We start from the raw sequence: 26,505 nt of genomic DNA, 5'->3' as shown, positions 1-26,505 counted from the left end.
CGAAGCGGCCATGCTCTGCTAGAACCTCTTTTCGGCCCACTCCCGAGAGGTTCACGCAAGAGGACTGTAGACAGACATACACAGGTAGCACTCACAGTTTTTCACAGTTGGGCCCCACTGGGCAGGTGTAGTTTCATGGATTTTCCCAGCCTGATGTCACAAACAGGGGACTCCCTAATACTTTCTATGAAGCTAGTATTATGCTCATCCCCAAAGCTGACAAAGAAATCACCAAGAAAGGAAAACTACACACCAATCTCACTAATGAACATAGATGCAAAAATCCTTAACAAAATCTTAGGGAACTGAATCCAACAAGACATCAAAAATATTATACATCATGATCAAGTGGGTTTCATCCCAGGAATGCAAGAATGGTTCAACATATGCAAACCAATCAACCTAATATACCACGTCAATAAAAGGAAGGATAAAAACTTACGATCACATTAAGTAATGCAGAAAAAGCTTTTGACAAAATCCAATACCCATTCATGATGAAAACCCTCAGCAAAATAGGTGTGAGTGGAACTTTCCTCAAGATAGTAAAAGCTATCTATAAAAATTGTAAGCCAGGCCCAAAGTAATAGTACAGCAGTAGTGTGTTTGCCTTGCCTGCAGTCAACCATGACTGTCCCTGATTGGATTCTCAGCATCCTACATTGTCTCCCTAGCTTACCAGGAGTGATTTCTGAGCAAGAGACAGGAGTAACCCTGAGGACTACTGAGTGTGATCCAAAACCAAACAAACAAACAAAAAATCTCTCAGACAACAGTATTCTTTTTTTTTTTTAATTTTTTAAACAGTATTCTTAATGATAAAAAATCGAAAGCATTTCCACTAAGGTCTGGCACAAGGCAAGGATGTCTACTATCTCCACTCTTATTCAACATATTAGAAGTCCTAGCAATGGCAATCAGACAAGAGAAGGAAATCAAAGGAACCCAAATCAGAAAAGAGGAAGTCAAACTATCTCTATTTGCAGATGACATGTGGACTCCTAAAGAGTCCACAGAAAAGCTCCTAGAAACAATAAACTAATACAGTAAACTAGCCAGCTACAAAGTCAATACATAAAAGACAGTTGCATTTCTTTATATAAATAATGAATTTCAAAGGAGAAAAATACCAGAGTCCATCCCATTTAAAATAGGGTCCCAAACTATCAAGTACCTAGAAATCAATCTAACAAAAGATGTCTTAATTTTACTATGTCTATAAAAACTCCTTGATCTTTCTGTCTGCAGTGGTACTTGGAGATATAGATCTGTTGCTTAGTTCCACATTGCAATGCTATATTAGACTCGGAAGACAGTGCTCATTAAGATAATGTCACTACAAAAAGTCTAATCTATTCGTTTTCTACATGATTATGCCTGCTAATATAATCTAGTGTTTATTTATACAGATAGCAATCAAATATGCAACTGCATGCCATAAACTCCTGCTACAGAACTCATTTATTGAATGTTATTGTAATATATATATATATATTCATTGAATATGTTCGTTTTGATTGTAGGCAGTTTACCATTATACCATAATGCTCATGATTTTGGTTTGCTTTTAGGACCTGAACCTGGATGCTTAAGACCCTCTTGACAATTCTGCATGGTCCAGACTTCTCTTACAGTGCTCATTACCTTATCACTTAAAGCTTACCTCACCAGTAATGATTGGCCTAGAAAATGGAAAACCTTTCCATATGACTTGCCAGCTTTACATTTTTAAGCATTCTGACCCATTTCACTTGAGTCAGCTTTTTAACTGTAACCCATAGATCGATCCTCAGTGTCTGTCTATGTGTGTAGTGTATGTGTTGGCCACCTCAATGTCTGTCTAATGTTCTAATGTTCATCTGTAATACACATACTGTCTGTCTACATTGTATATTGTCCTTTCGCTGTTATATATAACCCCTCCTCTTACAAATCCTTACCACCTTATAAATCCTTTTCTATCCCTTCACTTTATCACCCCAAACCTGTTATTCCCCCCCACATTTAACCCCTTTTACCCTCAGTTTTTAACTCCTCAAAAACTGGAATGCAACTCACCCTCACCCCAGCCAGCTGTCAACTAGCTTCCAAAGTGAAAAGACAGATTCCCAGCATGCCTTGAGTTATCCCAAGAAGAAGCTGCCACTGCCAATGCTGCTTATTTTCTCTTGGTGGTCCCTTTTCCCCCTCCTCCCTTCACTATGGACTGTTGCTTGCTACTAAATTCAGTTTCTGAGAAGACCCCAGCTCGAGGACATTTCCTGATATGTGACTTCTTGAAGCCATTTTTCAGACTCCTCAAGATCATATCACAGGCTGAAGCTGTGGTCCAGATTTTATACCACCCCCAGACTATTAAAAAAAAACTTGAAGGAACATGTATATCTTCTTAAAATATTTCTTTAGATGTATTTCCTCAATAGGTATAATTCTTATTGTTTATCTTTATGTAGTGGCAGTTTTCCCATTCCTTTTTATGGATCTATTTAGTAGAAAATTCTAGTTGATAAGTCCCTCTTATGCTCCAAGTTCATGTTAGAAACAGAATATTGGATTATTTGGCTTGTTATTTTTACTCCCTTATGCACCAGTAGTACAATGTGGTATTGTTCCTTTTTGCATAGGCACATTAAATTACGTGTGGAAACAGGTTTTTATCTAAATTTATATTGCAATTGGGCCTTACACCCTAAATAATTGTCATAGTGACTAGGCTTAGGCTCCAGAAGACTGGAGATTGGATATTCACCCCTGAACCTTGGATCCCATCTATGGAACCAGCATTGTTTTCTTCACCAGCATCAAGAATTGGTCTAACAGGGACAACCTGAATGCTGCCTGGAATCAGCTTGCTCCAGAGTAGGTTCATATGATACACTGATGACTCGGTCACAGCAACAACTTGCTTTTAGGGCAGGAGGTCTTCCTGCATTGCTACCTAATGGTGAGATAAAACTAGAATATGCTCCATGTCACCCTGACTTGCACATAGGATCTGTACATAAGCCAAGATCTTTAACTACAGAAACCTGACTGCAACAACCATGATTGTGAAGAACTTTTACTGAGACCCTATGAAAAGACTTTGGGGTTAGACAACTTAGTATGCCTGGAGCCTGTAGTTGGTCTTAGTCAGGATGCTTCATGGGTGAGGTATCCCTATTTTTAGGCCAAAGGTTTTTTTTTTTTCTATTTCTCCATATTTTGCTATGCCTATGTAAAAACAAACAAACAAAAACAAAATTACTTGCCACACACATCTCTTTTTTAAATGGATATTTTTAAACTATTATCTTTTAAATTCAAGCTCCCGCCATTTTCATAGAACCTTGGGACAAGGATTATTTAATTTTAGCACATATTACCGCATTTTTCTATAAAACTAAGAAGAAAGGAATAAAGAAAGGCTGGGTGGGGGGCAGGTCTTGATGCATTGGCAGGGAAATACATAAGGACAGAACTAAATAGGATAGAATCAAACCAAAGTCAATGATAATAGAATCAAGGGACCTAACCTTTAAAAATCTAAATTTAAGGAGGCCTGTTATATTGGCAGGAGGCAAAGGATGGTGGTATGGGATGCATTCTGGGGCCATTGGTGGAGGGAAGTTGACACTGGTGGTGGGAACGGCCCTGACTCACTGTACATCTCAAATTCAACTTTGAAGGATTCTGTTGATCACAATTGTTTCAATAAAATAAAACTACAAAAAAAAAAGAATATTAACTACTACCAATATTAACATAAAAAGACAGCAATGGCCCTCTTAGAAAGTACATATTTTGTATTAGGTGAAGCTTAGTGGTCAGAATCTATACAATAATTATTATAATATATAATAATATAATATATTATATAATGTATAAAAATATATTGTGCAAGATTAAAGTATCAAGAAGTGAATTAAAGTTTTTTTTTTAAAATTCTCAGTTTGTGATAAAGGACAGCAGTTCTAAACCTAATATGTACTCAGAAATGAGGAATATATAGGGTTTTCATTAATGTCTGCTAAAGCAAATTGATAACTAATTGTAATATAACACACAGATAGTAAAGAAGTGAAAATCAATGAAGTAGAAAATAGATAATTTATCTAGTTAATTTTTTTTCTATTTGATGCACACTGAAAATGATTTGATAGAACAAACGTTTAATATTTAAAGTTGTATTACAAAATTGGACGTAATATTCAGGTTGCAGAAATTTACCAAGTCGTTTAAAGAAATTCTCCTCTTCATCTCTTCCATTTTCCATTCCACTCCCTGGCCCACCTTCAGAGAGCTTCACATTACTTGTGAATTTGACCTAAGGGGAAAAAATAAATAGTGAAAAATAAAATTCAAAACTAAAGCTCCATGTTTACATGAATCTTTGCTTGAAACAATAAGTTATTCAGAACATAAATGCTATTTCATTTCTTCTGTCATGTGTAGTCAGTAGTTTATTACTATGCACTAAAAAAAGATGATTTAGAGATATAATTTAAATAAAAATCCAAGTCATAGGTTGAAGGCGAAATAACCAGGCACTATGAAACTGATTTTATAAGCAAATAAGAAATTTGGGGGGTTGATTCTAATAAAGTACAAACACATTCATAAACAGCAAATCATATTCATCTTTTGCAAACAGCACTATAAGTGATAATTAAAACCCTGTAAACAGTAGATTTTAAATCTCTGACAGAACTAGTATGCATTATTGAAGTTCACTTTTCTACCTAAAAATTAAAATGTGTTTTCAATTTGCCTTGTAGACAATCATACTCAATATTTTCAAAGCAAACTAAAAAATTAATAATTCTCACAAACTTATAAATCTTTTAATTTTTTTTTTTGTTTTTTGGACCACACCCGGTGGTGCTCAGGGGTTACTCCTGGCTGTCTGCTCAGAAATAGCTCCTGGCAGGCAAGGGGGACCATATGGGACACCGGGATTTGAACCAACCACCTTTGGTCCTGGATTGGCTGCTTGCAAGGCAAACGCCGCTGTGCTATCTCTCCGGGCCCAAATCTTTTCAATTTAAGTGAAAATAACTCAAACAAAAAATACAAAAACCAACATCTTCTAAATGTTTCATATTATTGCTGTGTTATGGTATAATTGCAAAAAATGTTAAGATACAGAAAATTGGTTTTAGTGAAATTCAAAATATAATGTAAGTAGATAACTTATATATACATTTTATTTGCTAAAGTTACAGTGACTAGACTGTAAATCAATAAGAAATAAAGAGTAGACTGAGAATAATTAAGTTTTGAAATCTTATACTACAAAGTTTAACAGTATTATGGAAAAACACTTTCTAGGGTAAATTCTCCTATATTTTCAAAAAAATTCTTTTAAGTAACATGATATAAGAGGTATAAAAGTATTGGAAAGATAATAAATCATGGGGTTAATGGGCAGATATAACAGAAATCAGTATGGAATTGATGTTTCTTGGTTGGTAGGCAGAGAAATCAGAAAATTTACATTTGTTTTAGATTTTCAAGTTTTTGGAAAAATACCTATAAAAAGTTTATTATTACATTTTAATTTTGTAAAATAATTTATGTAAAATTACATTAAGCTATATTTTATGTGACATTAAATGTGTTAAAATTAAATTTCTTTTCCATTCTACAATTCTCTTCTATGACTAAGATACTTTATTTTCCATTATTCATTTAAGTTTCTAAATATTTTTCATTGAAGAGCTCCTTCAACTTTTCCTTAATTGGTCTCTGGTCTCTCCAGGTGTTTGTTAACATTTCTTGGTCCTGACACTTTCCATCAACAACTCTAAAAATCTCTTATATAAGTAATGTCCTATTTACCTTGGAACTTTGCCTGATAAAGGACAGGCGATCCACAGAGCTGATGTCCAGGAGGTCCTCCACGCCATCTGCCAGGCCCGAGAGGGAGGATCGTTTCAGCCAGTTTCCTATTTAATAATTTTTTTTAAAATAGGCCATTATAACATTTTCCCCAAAATTAAATAGAAATGTCAGCATTGTGCCCAACAAGCAATGAAAGCATGGTTTGATGCAAATAAAAGGGGTAAATTCAGAACATTTAGAATCAATTCTAAATTGATTCATAAAATTACGTGACTGAATAACACTATAACCCATCTAGTCTCATGACAATAATCACATCTCACAGTAAATGCTATTTATTTTACTTTCTAAATATCTCAAGTCTCTTTTCTCTAAGTATGATTACAAGTCAGTAATACCTAATACTACTTATACCTAAACTACCAAGTTTTCTCTCTGGTTTTCCTTATTCACTCAATGTCCTTCAATGTTTTCATGCAGTGTGGTCTTTCAGAAAAAAATGTATATGCCTATGATATTAGCTTGTCCAGCATCCACTGAGGCTATGTAAAACTGCAGAAGGAAGATCCAACTGATTTGTTACGCCCAAATTCTCTGGTCTTCAGCACTCTACCATAATCATGTTGCCTCCCTTCTCCATAGATCAACTCTTCCTATTTTCTCAATCCTAATGAACATGCACATTACATTCCTACTAACTGGTGTGCTCTTCTTTTTCTCTTTTCTTTAATTGTCTTTTAGATCTTAGTCACTTCCTCTAGAAAGTTTTCCACGATAACTATCTTTTCCTTCATTTACATTAGGCCTCATTATTACTTCACTTCAACTATACTCAGTTTTTTGATGATTTGTTTCAGGATTATTACTCTTATGAAAATAGAAGTTTGGCAATTGCTGCGTAATTTTGGTTACCAAAATAAATTAAGATATTGGGGCCAAAGCGGTGGTGCTGCTATAGGGCATTTGCTTGCATGCAACTGACCTAGGACGGACCGTGGTTCGATCCCCTGGAGTCCCAAATGGACCCCAAAGCCAAGAGCGATTTCTGAGAGCAAAGCCAAGAGTAACCTCTGAACGTCACTGAATGTGCCCCCCAAAAAGGATATCAGATATTGTTCTATAATATCTAGGATTGTGTTTGCATATGATAAATTCACAAAACAGGTTGTGAGAACTGCTAAAAAATGAATAAACAAATGATATATACATGATGTCAGCCTATATATCATGACCAGAAAGGCTTCCCTTTCCTATTCTTTTTATTTTATAATATCTTTATTTAAGCACAATGATTACAAACATGTTTGAGTTTGGGTTTCAGTCATAAAAAGAACACCCCCTTTCACTAGTGCAACATTTCCACCACCAATGCCCCCCCCCCCCAATCCTTTCTCCCCCGACCCCTGCCTGTATTTGAGACAGGCATTCTACTTCTCTCATCAAATAACATTGTCATGATATTTGTTAGTGTAGTTATTTCTCTAACTACATTCATCACCCTTTGTGGTGAGCTTCAGCTCGTGAGCTGGTCCTTCAAACCCTCATCTCTATTGTCTCTGGGTATAAATAATGTCTTATTTTTCTTAAATCTCATAAATGAGTGAGATCATTCTGTGTCTATCTCTCTCCCTCTGACATTTCACTCCACATGATAGTTTCCATGTCCATCCATGTATAAGAAAATTTCATGATTTCATCTCTCCTGATGGCTCCATTGTGTATATGAACCACAGTTTTGTTAGCCATTTATCTGTTGAAGAGTATCTGGGTTGTTTCCAGATTCTGGCTATTGTAAATAGTGCTGCAAGGAATGTGCGTGTGCAGAAGGCATTTTTGTATTGTATTTTTGTATTCCTAGGGTATATCTCTAGGAGTGGTATAGCTGGATCATATGAAAGCTCAATTTCCAGCTTTTTGAGGCATCTCCATATTGTTTTCCATAAATGCTGGACTGGATGATGTTCCTACCAACTGTAAATGAGAGTTCCTTTCTCCCCACATCCCTGCCAGTACTGATTGTTCTTTTGATGTGTGCTAATCTCTGTGGTGTGAGATGGTACCTCATTATTGTGATATGCATCTCCCTTATGACTAGTGATATAGAGCATTTTTTCATTTGCCTTTTGACCATTTGTACTTCATATTTGAGAAAGTATCTGTTCATTTCTTCTGATTTTTTTTTTGGGGTGGGGTTTGGGTCACACCTGGCAGTGCTCAGGGCTCACTCCTGGCTCTATGCTCAGAAATCACTCCTGGCAGGCTCGGGGGACCATATGGGATGCCGGGATTTGAACCACCAACCTTCTGCACTCAAGGCAAATGCCTTACCACCATGCTATCTCTTCAGCCCCACTGATTTTTTGTGGGTTAGATGCTTTTTCTGGTTAAGTTCTGTTAGTATCTTTTATATCTTAGATATTAGCCCCTTATCTGATGGGTACTGGACAAATAGTTTCTCCCATTCTGTAAGTAGCTTTAATATCCTAGACACTATTTCTTTTGAGTTGCAGAAGCTTCTCAACTTAATATAGTCCCACCTGTTTATCTCCACATCCACTTGTGTGGACAGTGCTGTTTCCTCCTTGATGCCTTTAGTCTCAATGTCATGGAGTGTTTTATCTACATGTAGTTCTATATACCTTATAATTTTAGGTCTGATATCAAGGTCTTTAATCCATTTGAATTTTACTTTTGTACATGGTGTTAGATGGAGGCCAGAGTTTGCTTTTTTGCATGTGGCTGATCAGTTGTTCCAACACCACTTATTGAAGAGGCTTTCCTTGCTCCATGTTGCATTTCTTTCCATTATCAAGATTGTATGTCTGGAGAACATTCTATGAAAACTTAACTCTTTTTCATTGATCTGAAGGTCTGTCTTTATTCTTATACCATGCTGTTTTGCTTTGTAATACAATTTAAAGTTGGGGAAAGTGATGCCTCCCATGTTCCTTTTCTTAAGGGTTGCTCTAGCTATTTGTGGGTGTTTATTGTTCCAAATAAATTTCAGAGAGTATGATTCACTTCTTTGAAGAATGCCATGGATATCCTTAGAGGAAATGCATTAAATCTGTACAATAATCTGTGGATTACTGCCATTTTAATAAAGTTAATTCTCCCAATCCATGAGCAGCTTACGTATCTCATTTCCTTGTGTCCTCTTTTATTTCTGAAAGCAGTGTTTTGTAGTTTTCTTTGTATAAGTCCTTTACCTCTTTAGTTAAGTTGACTCCAAGGTATTTGACTTTGTATAACACTAGTGTGAATGGGATTATTTTTTTTATTGTCCATTTCTTTTCTATCATTATTTGTATATAAGAAGGCCATTAATTTTTGCATGTTAATTTTGTAGCCTGCCACTTTGCTATATGAGTCTTATGTTTCTCGAAGATTTTTGCTAGAGTCTTCAGGGTTTTCTATAAATATAGTTTCATGTCATCTGAAAACAGGAGAGTTTGATTGCTTACTTTCCTATCAGGATGCTCTTGATATCTTTTTCTTTTCTTGGACCTTATTAAATGCCTTCTCTGCATCTACTGATATGATTATATGGTTTTTATTTTTCCTTCTGATGATATAGTGTATTATGTTGATTGATTTACATATGTTAAACCATCCTTGAATTACTGAAATGAACCCTGGAGGAGCTTGAAAAGTACTGGTAGTAGTTCTTCTTAAAAGGTTTAAAAGAGTGCTCACTTCGGCAGCACATATACTAAAATTGGAACAATACAGAGAAGATTAGCATGGCCCTGGCGCAAGGATGACACGCAAATTCTTGAAGCGTTCCATATTTTAAAAAAAAGTTTGAAAGAATTAGTTATTGAAACCATCTGGGCCTGGGCTTTTATTTTTGGAAAGACTTTTCATTACCATTTTAATTTCCTTAGTAGTGATGAGACTGTTTAAATAGGCTAGAGCATCCTGATTTAACTGTGAAAGATTCTAAGAATCCAAGAATTTATCCATTTCTTCCAGGTTCTCATGTTTTATGGCATAGAGTTTCTCAAAGTAGTCTCTGATTACCTTTGAATCTCTGCATTATCTGTAATGATCTCCCCCTTTTCATTTCTAATCTGGTTTATTAAGTTTCTCTCTCTCCTTTTCTTTGTGACTTTTGCTAGTGGTGTATCAATCTTGCATATTTTTTTAGAGAGCCAACTTTTGCTTTCTTTGATCTTTAGAATTGTTATTTTGGATTTCCACTTCACTGACTTCTGCTTTAAGCTTTGTTATTTTTTTCTGCCTATCTATTTTTGGTTCCTTTTGTTGATTATTTTCTAATTTTATAAGCTGAGCCATTAAGTTATTTGCGTAGGCCCCTTCTTCCTTCCTGATGTGCTTGCAAAGCTAGAAATATTCCTCTCTCACTAATTCTGATGATTTATGTCTTCATTTGCATTTGCTTCCAGGAATGTTATGATTTCCTCTTATATTTCATCTCTGACCAACTGGTTGTTCAGTCGTGAGCTATTTAATTTTCAGGTGTTAAAGGTTTTTTCTGTGCCCCTTTGTAGTACACTTCTAATTTTCCTTTCTCTACTCTACCATGAATTCTTCTGTTTTGATTGTGAATTGACTGGAGTGAAAATTTTATAAGGCATATGGCTAGTAACAAGATAATCTATAAATAAAAACAAACATACTTTTACCTATGGGGAGTTTGAGCTTTTTCCGAAGGGAAATTCTACGGGATCGTGAGCGGGCACGCCGGTCAGAAGTTGTCCCTGAATGAGCAGTGGTGCATTCTGAAGTGTCTTGTTCAGACTGGCTGCTGGTATCACTTGCTGCACTCTGGGATTTGAACATTTTGCGCCAGAAATCTTTTCGCCCCAGATTGCCTCCTTGCATCTGTTCATCACTGAAAGCAAACAGAGAATAGGATTTAAAATCTAGCAATGCTAGTGAAATCTCCCTACATTTTTTCTACCTCTTATCACTACATTTAGGCAAATCAGAGAGTATGATCTTTGGTGCATTGGATTTTTCAAGTGTCAGATTGAGAGGAGTGAGATCAAGGATGATTTCCTGAGCTTTTTGTAAAAACACTCATATTTCAGCTGCCACTCTTTCAACCTTTTAAAATACTAAGTTTTATTGCAGGCATTACTCTGGGATGTGAGTCATAATAGCTAATGTACTTAACATGTCAATAAATATTTACATTTGTTTTTTATTTTTTTAAACCCTTTTCAGAGGCATTGCAGTACCCTACCTGGCTTCCCGTTTCCACCATATCTTAGCATAAATTTTGGCATTTAATATATTCACAAAAATACTTGAATGGTTAAATAAATAAATTAAATAACCATGCTTAGGTTATGTATTGTTTTGTAATTGTTCACTTAATAATTCTTATTAAATTTGATTATATTCTTTTAAATAAAATAAACATAGGTTTAAAAGTGAAAAATGTCCAACTCAATAAAATATTGTTAATCTCCATATATTCTTAAATAAATTGTTTCACAAGAGGAAAACGTCAATTATTTGCACCATTTAATATTAATATTTAATATATCTAGAAATAATAGTTTATTTAAAAAGATTATTTGAAATGAGATGCATTTCACTCATTAAACAGATAAAAATAAATAAAGATAAAGAAACTATTACTTTATCATTGTCTATGATAATAGGATGATTTCACTTTTTGGAAAGTTATTAATATTATGTTTTTGTTGTTTTGCTTTTGAGCTATACCTGGCTGTGCTCATAGATCACTTCTGGTAGGGCTTGTGGAATAGAATGGGGTGCCAGGATTGAACCTGGTTGGGCCAAACAAAATAAGCACCCTACCAGCTATACTATGGCTCTGGCCCTGTTAACATGTTTGCTATCTGAAACTTAATCTTTATCTATGGCAAATAAATGAAACATCCAGGAAGTCATCCCAAAGAAATAATGGAGGGGTCAGAGTGAGAACGGCAGAAGAGAATTTGCCTTGCATGCTTCAGACCTGGGTTCGATTCTTGGCATTCCATATAGTCCCTGGAGCAATGTCAGGAGTAAGTCCTGAGTATTAAGCCAGAAATTACCAATGAATGCTGCCAGATGTGAGCCAAAAAACAAACAAAAAATAAATTATTGAATAGCAGAGCAAATGTAGATAAAAGGTCAAATGCTCACTGAGTTATAACAAGTCAATTAGAAGCAATTTAATTTGAATGAATGATAGGACATACAAATGATGGCATACTCTGTTACTGCTAAATTTCTGTTTTTAAGATTATTGCCATAGATAAGCTAATGATATATTGCAAAACTAGGGTCAGATAGATAGTGGGTAAAGCACTTACTTATATTGCATAGAGCTGACCAGGGTTTAATTCCCAGCAGCCCATATGGTTCCCTGGTTCCACCAAGCATGATTCCTAAGTACATAACCAAGAGTAAGCCCTTGGCAACACCAAATGTGGCATTCACAAAGTCAAATTATAAAGCAATAATAAGATGATTTAGACAGGGTAACAGTTAATATTTAAGAGTTTCATGTATGAGCATGTTAGTATGTTTACTTGTCAAATGTTCAAAAGTATACCCAATATATAAAAACATTCCCAATTGTTTTCTATAGTTAATACTGCTTTAATTTTTTGGTTGTTTTTTGAGCTACAACCAGTGGTGCTTGAGGTTACTCCTGGCTTTGTGTTCAGAAATTACTTCTGGCAGGCTCAGGGGACCATATGGTTTGCCAGCGATAGAAACCAGGTCAGCTACATGCAAGGCAAATGCCCTCCTAATGTACTGTCACTTTGACCCCAATGCTGCTTTAATTTTAAAACTACTTTCTTCCCTATACTGTTCTTTGTTTTCTACATTAATCTGCTCGATGAATACAGCATGTATTACTTTAGTAATTTAGAAAGGTTATAGAAAATGTTCTAGGATGATGAAATTTAGTTTTTGGGTAATAACTTATTTACAAGTTTTGGAGAAGAATCAGAAAATGCCTGCAATTTGATAGTACTGTGTAAACAATCATTCTGTGGAGAAACTTTATCCCTCCAAATATCAAGACTATTAAATACTTTTTATTTTAAAGCAACAAATTCTATCAATCAAACAGTATGGATCAATTTTTTTTTTTTTTTTTGGTTTTTGGGCCACACCCAGCGGTGCTCAGGGGTTACTCCTGGCTGTCTGCTCAGAAATAGCTCCTGGCAGGCACGGGGGACCATATGGGACACCAGGATTCGAACCAACCACCTTTGGTCCTGGATCGGCTGCTTGCAAGGCAAACACCGCTGTGCTATCTCCCTGGGCATATGGATCAAATTTTTGACTTAGAATTTTACTTCTAAATTACTTTTATCAATTTCCTGCAGTGTATGAAGCCTTTCTTTTTTAGGAGACAGTTGTTATAATGATCAATGTATGACTACTTTGTCTAAGTATGAAATGTCTAAGAGGCAATAATTTATCAGCTATCTCAGTGAGATCATAGTTTTTTTGTTCAATGAGCACTGTATCAATGAGTATCAGAGAAATTTATGTATAAAGTTGATTTTAGTATGATACATTTAATATGACCTTTATTTAAGCAAAAGGAAAAGGAGAAAGGAATTGGGAAATAAAATATTAAAAAGAGAAACAAAATCTTCATTAGAGTTTAAAGAAAGACCTTTCATAAGAATTTAAAGAAAGAACATGGGCATACTTATCCCTGAATCCAATAAGAGTCCCTTATCTGACATTCTGTTACACTCTCCAAGGAGAAATACTAATGTAAAGAAATGTTATAACTGTAACTCATTCTGGGGCCAGAGTGATAGTACAGCAGTAGGGCATTTGCCTTGCACATGGCGAATCCATGACAGCTGGTGGTTCGATTCCCAGCAGCCCATATGGCCCCCTGAGCCTGTGAGGAGTGATTTCTGAGCTCAGAACCAAGAGCAATCCCTGAGCACCATCAGGTGTGGCCCAAAAACTAAAAAGACCCCCCCCCCAAAAAAAAAACAAAAACCCTGTAACTCATTATTCAAAGGGACAATAAAAGCCTCATGCAATATGCTGAGAAGCCAGTTGATAGAAGCCAGAATGTGGAAGATCATATTTTGCTATATTATATGTAGAACACATAACCACATATCAAGATTAATTTTCAAAACTTCAATCACAGGTTAGCTCAGTAATTACTGGAGCTTTTGAAATAAGTTCTTTCCTCTTTTGGAACAAATTTAATGTATAAAAACCTTTTGACTAGTTGTGTAAATATACAGCAATAGAAATTTGTCATTAATTTTAATAAAGCTTATTTTTGATTTTTGTTATATCTCCACAAATTGGTGTGTTTGTGTGTGTGTGTGTGTGTGTGTGTGTGTGTGTGTGTGTGTGTGTGTGTGGTTGGAAGAAGACTCAGTAGAACTCAGGGGTGACTTCTAGCTCTGTGCTCAAAACTACTCCTGGCAGGCTTGAGGGTGGGGAAATATATGGGAAGCCAGGGATTAAACCTGGGTTAGCCTGTGCAAAGCTGTGCTATCACTATGGCCAATCACACTAAAATTTTTCTCCTGAAAAAAATTAGTATTCTGTTTTGAGAAAATAATTAAAGAATGTCTTGTTGATAATGGTGATTTAATAATTCATTGATTGATGAGTTAATTCATCTACTTGCGACTTGCATTTTTAAGTGCTTACATGGGCCAACACCAATCTAACCATTGGGGTTATCAGAGCAGCTAAAATTCACAGTCTTTGGACACATGAAGTTGATTCATCTCCTTCATTCTTTTATGTACCTATTCTAATATTTTTGAAGTACTACAAAAACTAGGATAGATTTTTAATTTTTTAAGGTTTATTTGTATGCTATAGATTATTATCAATATCCCTTGCTAACTACGGAAAGGGAAATACCATATTTAAGGAAACCATGAATATTGTGCAGAACTCCTAGAAGGATAATTTTTTTTTTTTTGGACCACACTCAGTGATGCTATGGGGCTACTCCTGGCTGCTCTCAGGAATTACCCTGGAGGTTTTGGAGAGATCACATGGAATCAAACTTGGAACAGTCTGATGCAATGTAAACACCTAACCTACTGTACTATCTCTCTGGCTCCCAAGAAGGATAATTTTCTAACACTAGGTTTGGGGAAATAAAATAATATATTTTGAATATACTTTGAATATTGATTGTGCCACTATAATATAAATTGTGAGAATTCTAAATAGTTGTTAAAAGGAAGATATCTCAAAAGGATAGAATGCTTGCTTTGCATATGGGAGCTAGGTTCAGTTAAGTCTCACACAGTATATGGCCCCAGAACTACTGAAAATGGCTCCAGAATAATGCTGGGTAAGGCCACCTTAAATAAAGACAGAATAAATACTTGTGTAGTTGGAACTGAGGAAGGTTGCATAAATAACATATATGTATATATAGTACACATTACATATGGGGTGGTACTAATTTGAAAATGTTTTTAATTATGTCTTTAAAAAATGGAGATAAACAGATGTCAGAGAGTAAAGTAATGGGTATCAGGAGAGCATCAAGTGAAATGGAGAAGTTGATTTCAGCTCAAGCTAAGCACAGAGATTTATCTTACTTATTTTAAGAAAAGATTTATTAAACACATTAAAATGCATTAAGAAATTTGAATTTTAAGGGCCAGAGTGATGGCGCAGTTATAGGGCATTTGCCTTGCACAAGGCTGACCCAGGATGAACCTTGGTTCGATTTCTCAGCATCCCATATTGTCCCTCATGCAAGGAGTGATTTCTGAGTGCATAGCCAGGAGTAATCCCTGAGTGTCAATGGGTGTGGCTCAAAAATAAAAAAAAAGAAAGAAGAAAAAAGAAAGAAAGAAAGAAAGAAAGAAAGAAAGAAAGAAAGAAAGGAAGAAAGAAAGAAAGAAAGAAAGAAAGAAAGAAAGAAAGAAAGAAAGAAAGAAAGAAAGAAAGAAAGAAAGAAAGAAAGAAAGAAAGAAAGAAAGAAGAAAATAGAAGAAAGAAAGGAAGAAAGAAAAACTGAAACAAAGACTGAAACAAAGAAAGAAAGAAAGAAAGAAAGAAAGAAAGAAAGAAAGAAAGAAAGAAAGAAAGAAAGAAAGAAGAAAGAAAAAGAAAGAAATAAAGAAAAAGAAAGAAAAAAGGAAGGAAGGAAGGAAGAGAAAGAAGGAGAGAAAGAGCGAAAGAAAGAAAGAAAGAAGAGAAAAAGAGAAAGAAAGATAAAGAGAGAAAGAAAGAAAAAGAAAGAAAGAAAGAGAGAAGGAAGAAAGAAACAAAGAAACAAAGAGAGAAAGAAAGAAAGAAAGAAGAGAAAGAAAGAAAGAAAGAAAGAAAGAAAGAAAGAAAGAAAGAAAGAAAAGAAAAGAAAAAGAAATTTGAATTTTTAAAAAGTAATTTAAAGCAGTAATGTAGGTGACACCTCACCCCATCTATTATACATTTTCTTTTTAGATTTATCTGTAAGGTGTGCTTAAGAGGCAAATGTGAGGAAGAAACTGGGAAATACTGTAAGGAAGATTTCTAAAGATATAAGGTTAGTTATTTGTGATTTGAATTTGTAGAGATTAGCAGGATTAGAGAGAGGAATAAAGAATAGAAGCAAAGTAAAAAATCAAAGAAAACCAACTACTTATAAAATAAAATTTATTATAGTGGGAAATACTCAACCCACTGAATTGGAAACAAAACCAATGCTACTTACTGCTCTGGAGTCTGAGACGGGCGACCAGACATGAAGCTGCGACATTCCTCAGGCGCAGAGGACATCTGGCCTTTATCCACAATGCTTCCTGCCTCTGACCTATGCAAATGGTGCAGCCACCAATCACAACATAGCCAGATACCATCTTTCAATGTTTCATGTAGTTTATAAAAAAAATTTCATAGACTAGCTATATGCAGACCTTAAGACACTATCAGTCTTTGCAGTATGGAATTCATATTCTACCATTAATTCATGACCTATATGTATATATGTCGGATTGGCCCACAATACATGCTTCGTTAGCTAAAAACATAGCTTAAAATTTAGAAGTTATTTTTCAAAAGTGATATTTCTTTTTTTTTTTTTTTTTTTTTTTTTTTTGGTTTTTGGGCCACACCCGTTTGACGCTCAGGGGTTACTCCTGGCTATGTGCTCAGAAATCGCCCCTGGCTTGGGGGGACCATATGGGACGCCGGGGAATCGAACCGCGGTCCGTTCCTTGGCTAGCGCTTGTAAGGCAGACACCTTACCTCTAGCGCCACCTTTCCGGCCCCCAAAAGTGATATTTCTTATAGAATAAGCAAATTCATGTTTGCTAGAAGAAAAATCAAGCATGTTTCTCTGCAGTGGTTTTGTTTTTATTATTAATATTTATTAATTTATTAATATTAAAATATTACTGAATTGGATGATAAGATACCATTAATTGCTATTCCTCTCCAGATAAGAATGTATATTATTTATAAGAGTCTAAAACATAGATAATAATTTACCATATAATTAAGAATTATGAAGTGAAACCCAACTGTAGAAAAGCTTGTGGTCAACTGTGTTCTCATTCATATAGAGTTGGGAATTATTTAACAGCAATATCATTCCCTTGTAAGTTATTAGAACTTCAAATAGTTATACCACTTGTACAAATAGTTCCACCATCATTTAAACTGGAGCTATAAGTCATATCAAGAATTATATATATATTATATCCTACAACATATCAAGAATGACATATATATTATATCCTACAACAAAATATTGTATTGTACAGAAATAAGGAGAGTGCTAAGATTTATAGACTTGAAGTTCCTAACCTTTTACTGCATACAGGCTTAGATTCTTGCTCATTCTCCTCGATCTTTTTTCCTGGTGCCAACTTCTCAGCACTGTCAAGCAAAGCACTAAGGGCTACTCTCCTAAAGACATTTCCATGAGCCTCTTTGATAAATTGCACAAGCTGACGGATGTCACAATACAGTCCCTGTTTGGAGGCACAAAGGAAGTTTAGGAAAAGAAAAAATAGTTTTGTGACTAAATAGTTTTCACATGAAGGAGAGTAGAGGGCTCTTTAGGTGTGGAGTATGAGTGGTTTCTTAAAGGAAGACCATTTGATTTCATTAAACAAATGGAATAATACTGCTTCAATGTTCCCATAAACCATTACCAAGATCTTGGCCTGTCATTCCTAAGATATAAAAAGAGAGAGTTGGCTGTATAATTAGAAAAATATATATAACCAGTGGTGGTGGGAATGCCCCTCATTCATTGTCACTATGTACCGTAAATAATTCTGTGAAAGATTTGTAATGCACTTTTGGGGTCACAATAAAAATTTATTTTAAAAAACTTCAATTGTATTTCTTAAATATGACTCCTGGAAGATACTTCAACAATTTAAAATGTGTAATCAGGTTTTTTTAGACTAGAGGTTTCAGATTTTGTTCATCTTCCACAATTTTCTGCATCACTGCAGTAAAATTAGCTTAGTTCTCTAGACACTTCTAACAGTGCTTATATAAAGATATAAAGGTTATACATTTTTCCTATGAAGATTTAATAAATAAAATCAATTAGAAAAGAAACCTGACCATAAACTTAAGATAAAGTAGACCGTTTGAAACCAACAATTGGTAAACCAACATTTTTCCTTAACTATTAAGATATGCAACCATCATTTTCTCTTCTATTATTCAGAAGATAATTACTGTATTTCTTGACTTAAGAGTTCCAACATAAAAAAAATGGAGACCCAAAACTAACTTACTTTTATAGCTCTGGTTTTTGTTTGTTTGTTTGTTTGTTTGTTTTTAGTTTTTATTGTGACCAATGTGCATTACAAATCTTTCACTGCATCATTTATGGTACATAGTGACAATGAATGAGGGGCATTCCCACCACCAGTGCTGCCCTCCCTCCGTCCCTATTCCCAGCATGCATCCCACATCTCCCTCCTCTACACCCCAGTACGCCAATGCAACTGGTCTCCACTTTACAGTTTGTTGTAGATTGAGCATCTATTCCACCGTTATTGGAGATAAAAAAAAGGATAAGAAAAAGGGGAGAAAAAAAATTTGGTGACAACTACCAAAAAAAGAAAGGAGAAAAGAAAAAAAAAGAAAAATGGAGGAAAAAAGAAAAAAATGGACCCAGCAAATAAAAATAAAAATAAATCTCTAAATAATAACCACACGTGTGAAAAAGAAAGAGAAAAGTGGAAGAACAAAGAGAAGGAAAATAAAGTCAAAAACTAACAAATCAAAACAAAACAAGAAAAAGTATGGGTGCTGGGGTGGTGGGGTTTGGTGTTCCCCCCACTTTTTTTTTTCTTTTTGCATAGGCACAGTAACATTGGGGAAGAAAGGGAATTCCCGTGGCCTAAGAGATTCAGGGTTTCTCCATCCTTGAAGCATACCCTCATGGGATCAACTCCTGGCTCCATATATACTCATTACCCCATTCCAAAGGCTTTTTTGTGATGCCAGGAAAGTTTCCTCTCGGTTGTGTGTGAGAAATTCAAGCCACTGTAGCTAGCGATCTCGGTATTTGCGCAGGTTATAGGTCTGGGTCTAGGATAGAGTCTCTAGGTTCTAGAGGTTCCTATCCATCCTTGATGTGGTGCTCGGTCTTCTGTAACACTTGCTCCCTGATTTCATTAAGTCCCTAGGCTGAAGCCTAGGATATTACGGATCCAAGGGTTCTGCTCAGTCTCTGTTGTCCAAGTTGGACCTCTGCAGTAAAACATCTTGTTGTTGTTGTTGTTTATGTGTCCTGGACTACAGCCTAGGGTAGGGTTTTCCTTATTAGTCTCAAGGTAGGCTCTGTTCAGTCACAGTTGTCAAAGTCAGTTTTCTGTTGTTGGTGCTCTTATTTTTCACAGTTCAAAGGACGATAGCTCTTCTGATTTTCATTTAGTGTTAGGTGAAGTAATAGGAAAGCCTGGTCTTAGGTCAAGTTTTCCTTTCCTCATTGTCATATCAAAAACAGGCACAAGTTGGTGCCAGAGTAGTGTTATAAATCTCCCAATGGAGCTTAGTTCCTGGTGGTGTTGCCCAGAGCTGTATCATTTCTACATCAGGGATCTGGGGTTTCAGATTAGACTAACACTGTCCAATCTCCTGGGGACTGGTTGCATCCACATGACACATGTTCAGGATGGGAGGCACCCTTCTGCTATAAAAAATGAGTTCTTATCCCTAGAAGATAAGATCTTGTTTCTCGGGGCCGGGTGGTGGCGCTGGAGGTAAGGTGCCTGCCTCGCCTGCGCTAGCCTAGGACGGACCGCGGTTCGATCCCCCGGCGTCCCATATGGTCCCCCAAGAAGCCAGGAGCAACTTCTGAGCACATAGCCAGGAGTAACCCCTGAGCGTCACAGGGTGTGGCCCAAAAACCAAAAAAAAAAAAAAAAAAAAAAAAGATCTTGTTTCTCTGTCTATGGTTTCCCTTTTTTTTTTTTTTACTGTGCCCATACAAAAACATATGGTGTCATACTGTGTTGCTGGTGCTATTCTGGGTAAGGATGACAGGCTGCACACACAGTCTCTGTAGTCTGGTTTTGTTCTGAGCTTTTATCCCAGTCAAGGCATTTTGTACCAAGCAGCACCAAAAATGATAAAGATAGAGAAAAAATGTATATATTAAAATAGAACAAATAAATAAAACTGTTTAAAAGAAAAGGTAGCTCTGGTTTTTAAAACCTAAGATCAATGGGAAAATTATGGCCGTGATCTTTAGAAAGTAGGAGTAGGGTCATTAAATAAAGTATGCAGAGAGTTCCCTTCAAGTTCTATAAGTGACAAGACTCTGTAACTTTACTTTATGCTTTGGCCTCTCCTCCATGAAAATGATTAAATTGTCAACAGTTTGAATTGCAATCTCATCAGAATGCCAGTGTAGGATAATTGAAGAAAGCATTAAATGAAAAGATATGGATGAATAATTGAGACCTAAGGAGTGGTCCCCCTTAGCCCTAAGGCCTATCTAAGCATTACAGATTTTAGCACTACTCTGGGAAGCAGAAAAATCCTAGAGTAAATGAGGATATATCCCCAGTCATTCTATTTAGATGGTGGTTTTAAGTCAAATGTATCAGGATATAAAGACAATTAAGAAAGTTTTTTGGGGGGCCGGTGAGGTGGCACTAGAGGTAAGGTGTCTACCTTGCAATTCGATCCCCTGGCGTCCCATATGGTCCCCCCAAACCAAAGGCAATTTCTGAGTGCTTAGCCAGGAGTAACCCCTGAGCATCAAGCGGATGTGGCCCCAAAAAAACAAAAACAAAAACAAAATAAAAAAAAGTTTTTTTCTTTCAACATGTCTTTGCTGACTAAGATATGTAAGTACTTGCAATCAACTTTCCAAATTCTTCCCATGATGAAGCTTAATAAAATGTGATACTAAAGCCCCAAGGAACTTTCTTGACTGTTAAAGTCTATAAAATTAAATCCCTCTGGGATGAGATTTTATTCTGTTCATCTCAAGTTGAATAAATATTTTAATGATTTAAAATACCCTAAAGAGACTAGAGAGATAGCTCAAAATGATGTACTATATTTCTAGTGTCCACAAGTTCTTAAATTTGATTTTGTTCTCAAACATTGCACAAATTATCCCTTGGAGTGGAACACCACTGTCAAGATCAATAATAAATAGACTACCTTAAATATTTTTTTATTTTGGTAGGTACTTATTTATACTATTTATACTATGTATAAATAGGCTGATACTTGTATCTGAGTTTAAACCTAATGGATTAATAATAGAGAAATGCATCATTACTTCCCAGATATAACTAAATCTATCCCTATATTTCAGATCCATTAGACTACATTTTTGTATCTTAAACAACAATCACTATGGTAGCAATTAAGCTCGCAACTAATCTTTTATAGCTCAGTTATTATCTTTTATGGCTCCGGTGGTCTAATTACAAGTATTTAATGAAGTGTAGATAAAACATTACAGTGCTCAATAGAATAAAGCAAGACCTATTTCATAGTAATTCTGCATTAATTTTAAAAGAGCAGTTTAAAAATATTTTAATGTTCTCTTATAATTCATGTGTCAACATGTTACTCTCTACTACCTTCTTTGGAAAAGTATCAAAGTAATATACAAATATTTCACAAGCTTCAGAAAAGCCTTTGAATGGAAGAGAAAGACAAGTTATTTGTAATGTTTGGAAAATAGTATTTTAATTATGAACTACAGATTTCCTGTATTATTATCATGACAAGAGGAATAGTCTCAGAGCAGAGCAATAATTCCTGTAAGAAGAGCAGAGTTTCTCACCAGATTCTCAGGACTGTGCAATTCATGTGTGGTCGAAGCACAGCGTGTGATGAGAGATTTAAACATGGCGCTGACAATAATGCCTTCCACATTCTGGGCTGTGGATTTGTTGTCCACAGTAGTGAAGTTATTTCCAAACCCAGCCTTGTCTGGAATGCAAAGGCACTAATTAAACTCTATTGAGTTACACAATTTAGAGAAATAATGACACAAAGAACCCAAGAATTGTTGAAGGGCCACACAAAATACAAGAAACAGAAGATGCTAATTACTCTTGGTTTGGTCATCTGGATGGATATCTGCAAATGAATAATCCCCAATCTCCTTCAGAATCTTTACTATGATGTATCCCATCCTATTTTTGGAATAAATATTTCAAAATTAATATGTCATTATTTTAAAATGGAATTAACTGTTGACACTAAATAGGACTTTAAGACCTAATTTTAAAATAAATGATCACATAAAAGAAAGTAATGTTATACTAAATGGTATTAAGTGAAGAAAGACTTGATTTGATTCAGCTTTTCTGGTGCTACCTTCTCAGTAGAAGTTTTTTAGTCCCTCACAAGTGAGGGAGGTGCAATCAACCAGGGAGCTATGCAAAAGGAGGGGCAAGTGGAGGGGTTACATGTAACCTTATACTTTGGACTTAACAGACACTGAAATGAAAGAGATTAAAGACTGCTCAGAACTGTACAGGAAACCCATTCAATAATTTTATGCCAAGAGAAGTCATTTAGGCGCATGGGCAGGGGAAGCCTTTTTCAAATTCACTTCCTAATTCATTCATGTGATACAATATAGACCTGAGCCTATCAATTCTGGGGCTTTTAATGCTAATTTTTTACATATTCCTGAAACTTTCTTAGCCTGAACACGAGGCATTCCATGGGCCTTCCAGAGGATTCCACATAGCTATAAGTATATCTGAAAGGCTATTGTTTCATGACTGATCACATAGGAATGTTAGGGTGCTAATCAGTTAACTCATTGTTAAATGCGCACTCAGTTCTCATCACTTTTTTTTGGTTTTGTTTTGTTTTGGGGTCACACCCGGCAGTGCTCAGGCGTTACTCCTGGCTCCATGCTCAGAAATCGCTCCTGGCAGGCTCGAGGGACCATATGGGACGCCAGGATTCGAACCGATGACCTTCTGCATAAAAGGCAAACGCCTTACCTCCATGCTATCTCTCTGGCCCCTCAGTTCTCAAAAAAATAAAGAAGGAACTTTTAGCTTAAAGCAATAACAGTATACTTAATAGCAACTATTTTCACTCTGTCAAGGGCAGAAATTATCTCTGGATATTCCATGATAGAAAGAAAGACTTTAACCTTTCTACCATTTCTGCTTCATGAGGCTTAAAAGTAAACAAACTGGGCCCGGAGAGATAGCATAGCGGTGTTTGCCTTGCAAGCAGCCGATCCAGGACCTAAGGTGGTTGGTTCGAATCCCGGTGTCCCATATGGTCCCCCCATATGGTCCCCCGTGCCTGCCAGGAGCTATTTCTGAGCAGACAGCCAGGAGTAACCCCTGAGCACCGCTGGGTGTGGCCCAAAAACCAAAAAAAAAAAAAAAAAAGAAAAAAATAGCTTGTGTTATTTTTTGTACAATATCAACTGTAATTCTCTTTATTATTATTTTGTAATATAATGTTTAAAGCAATATGATAACAGATTATTTCAGAAATTCTATAAAGCACCTATCTTTTTTTTAATGTAATAAACAGGTAATAATCCTGGGATACAAACAGGAAAATTGCTTCTAAATCTATCAAATATATTTATATTATAACTTAATCAACTGATTTCATATGTGAGTTACAAGCAATAAAAAGACAATAAAAGATAAGAAGTTACTTTTCTCTCAGCTCAAATTAAAATCTTTAATTTTTATTTACTCAAGTTACTTTCATCATAATTGATTTCATTAATGCATTGTATTCAAGTGGTACTGAAAGTATTGTAGTATTCATTGCAAAAGGAATCTACTGGCTTCTCTCTCTAATTTGTCTCAATGATGATATTTTCTTAAGATCATAAAACAGTTTGCAGACTTATACACAAATCCCCTTGCCTACTATTTTCTTAATTCAGCATATATTCATGTGAATATACATATTAAAATTGTATTATTCCTATGTTCACAATTTATATATTGTTTTCTTTCATGTTTCTTTCTCTGTAAAAAAGATCACTAAGCACAATGACATTGAGGATGGTGTAGATTCACTAAACTTTTATCTATCTACTGACATAAATTATGCTCAGCAAGCATCTAAACTGCGACATCAAAAGCATATTATTTTATTATACACAAGTGGAGAAAGAGAGATAGAGTGTGAATGAAAACAGGAAAAATATCTTTGCCTTTCAAATTTAATGTGTCTTTGAAACTATATGCTTTACTCTCAAACATTTCTCATAGAACTCCATGCAGTTTTACTTACTGTCAGTGACTGGTTCCATACAAAATCCTAGCAAAGCATGCAAGAAGTCCACTACATTATTGAGAGAATCCTTGTTCACATAGTCCCTCATAGTTTGTCGGAATTGCATCTTATCTAGCTTGTATAGCTTAGTGAGGCAGTTCTGGGCCTGCAATAAAGGAAGAAAAGTGAAAAAGTCACAGGTACCTGCTTATGTTAATGATACCATCATCTGAGATTGAAGCCTTCTAAAGAAGAGCCTCTGTTCATCACAGCAGGCTGGTGCTAGGAACCTGTAAGTTCCTCTTTTCTAAGTAAGAAGTAAACAGAGGGAGGTTGAACAATATGAAGAACTTTATAGCTGAAGGGTTGGTTGTTGTCAGGGAAAACCCAGAGTCTAATGCTCATCCCAGAAAATGTTCAGTATTTTCACTAAGATCAAGATTTTAAGGTCTCAGTGAGAAAAACTCAAAGTATAAAATTCAAGTACGTGATTACATTGGAAATCCAAGTTGAGAAAACCTAAAAGGCTTTGTGAAATGGAAGAAGCATAACTGCTCAAATTTAAATTGAATAGATTTAATAAAGAGAGTGACAAGAATGTAGGTGTGGGTATTCAGTGTTGTTTTATATAGTCATTTGGAAAATATCAACAACAAGTTCAATTTGTTTAATTATATATCTGTGTTAACACAGAGGTTGACTTTTTAGCTATAGAAAAATAATAGTTTGCATTTAATAGCAAATAACTTTCTCCTTTGTTAAGAGGAAAGGGAATAATTCCCATCAGCAAAACAAGTAATCATTGGCTACTAAAGACCTCAAAGAGAATGAACTGACAGGACACTAAGAAAAATAGGTGATCTCCCATCTCTTCTTATATCATGGAGGTAAAAGTTATATTTTATACCTTGTTGTTTAAAGCATGCCTTTGTATTAATATGCATCAGAACATTAAACTTTAGTCTACTCTCTATCTTTAATAAATATTTCAATATTATAATGTTGGAAATTGTTGTCATTTGTCCAAATTGTAAGTTTTGCATTATTGCAAAATCTTTCCTGTTCATCCTAGTTACAGCTTTTATGATGTCATCTCTTTTATTGTTCAATGAATGACTGTTTAAAGAAATGCATAGGTATCATCCAAATCCAAAGATTTAAGATGGCTAATTAAAAATAATACCAGATATTTTGAAGAAGCTAAATTGGCATATATACTAAACATAGAAACTCTAGTACAATGTAATGGCATGGGGAAAATGAAGGATGCCTCTGGATTAAAAAATAAAATGGAGGATCACAATGAGTATATATAAGCATGGAAGTCACATTGGAGAAGATAAAGGTCAACTAGAGAATTAGTACCTTATTGGTGGGTACCTAGTGAGATTTAGTGAAAATTTAAGTTACATCACCATTTGAGAAATCAAGAGTAAAATTAGCATAAAATTTAAAATGTAAAAGGAATATTAATGAAAGTTAAAATTTGGAATCAGTAATAGAATTCCTTGAATGATTTAATCATAATTTGTCTATCAGTATCACAAAATTAGACATTTTTATTCTTGCATTTCTACATCTTAGAAGATTGTAAAGAAGTCGTTTTATTCAAGTAGTCTCAAGCTAGGACTCAAGAAAGTTCCATATTATTTTTCCTTAAAAATAACTATAAAAATCATAGGTGAAAGTCTTCATTACAATTTTTACAAAACATGCAGAAATCCTTGTTTAGAAGTCTTGAAGTATATAATACTCAGCCATCTTTGTAACATATACTAAAAGACAATTTCAAAACCATTTTTAAATGCTATTGAAAACTATTCAAGTTCAGTGAAATGTCCTTGATTAATTTCATTATAATAATTTATTTCTTTTTAAAAAACCATAAAGATGGGAAGCATCACTTTCCCCAACCTTAAACTGTACTATAAAGCAATACTCATTAAAACAGGATGGCACTGGAATAGAGTCAGACTCTCAGATCAGTGAAGTAGACTTGAGTTTTCTGAGACTGGCCCTCAGGAGTAA

At 35.2% G+C, this 26,505-nt stretch overlaps 1 protein-coding gene and 1 non-coding gene across 5 annotated transcripts in view; one reads left to right on the top strand and one right to left on the bottom strand.

Moving 5' to 3' along the window:
• Window positions 1-26,505, bottom strand: part of UNC80 (unc-80 homolog, NALCN channel complex subunit) — a 277,398-nt gene that overhangs the window by 159,393 nt on the left and 91,500 nt on the right. For 2 of the 4 annotated variants that reach the window (XM_049784015.1, XM_049784024.1), the window contains exons 15-21: window positions 24,496-24,643; window positions 22,046-22,194; window positions 17,572-17,738; window positions 16,478-16,576; window positions 10,467-10,681; window positions 5,821-5,927; window positions 4,210-4,306 (exon numbers count right to left, since the gene is read on the bottom strand). In XM_049784015.1, the coding sequence (XP_049639972.1) occupies window positions 4,210-4,306; window positions 5,821-5,927; window positions 10,467-10,681; window positions 16,478-16,576; window positions 17,572-17,738; window positions 22,046-22,194; window positions 24,496-24,643 (982 nt within the window). The remainder of the gene's footprint in view (window positions 1-4,209; window positions 4,307-5,820; window positions 5,928-10,466; window positions 10,682-16,477; window positions 16,577-17,571; window positions 17,739-22,045; window positions 22,195-24,495; window positions 24,644-26,505) is intronic. The other 2 variants (XM_049783997.1, XM_049784007.1) reach the window with 1 other exon arrangement.
• On the top strand, window positions 9,512-9,618 carry LOC126025686 (U6 spliceosomal RNA). The gene has a single exon (XR_007501501.1). It is a non-coding gene; the product is annotated as a U6 spliceosomal RNA (small nuclear RNA).

This window comes from Suncus etruscus, chromosome 1 (assembly GCF_024139225.1).
Source record: "Suncus etruscus isolate mSunEtr1 chromosome 1, mSunEtr1.pri.cur, whole genome shotgun sequence".
Taxonomy (NCBI): domain Eukaryota; kingdom Metazoa; phylum Chordata; class Mammalia; order Eulipotyphla; family Soricidae; genus Suncus; species Suncus etruscus.
The sequence above is the reverse complement of the archived record's forward strand: the minus strand, read 5'-3'. Positions and strand labels throughout refer to the sequence as shown.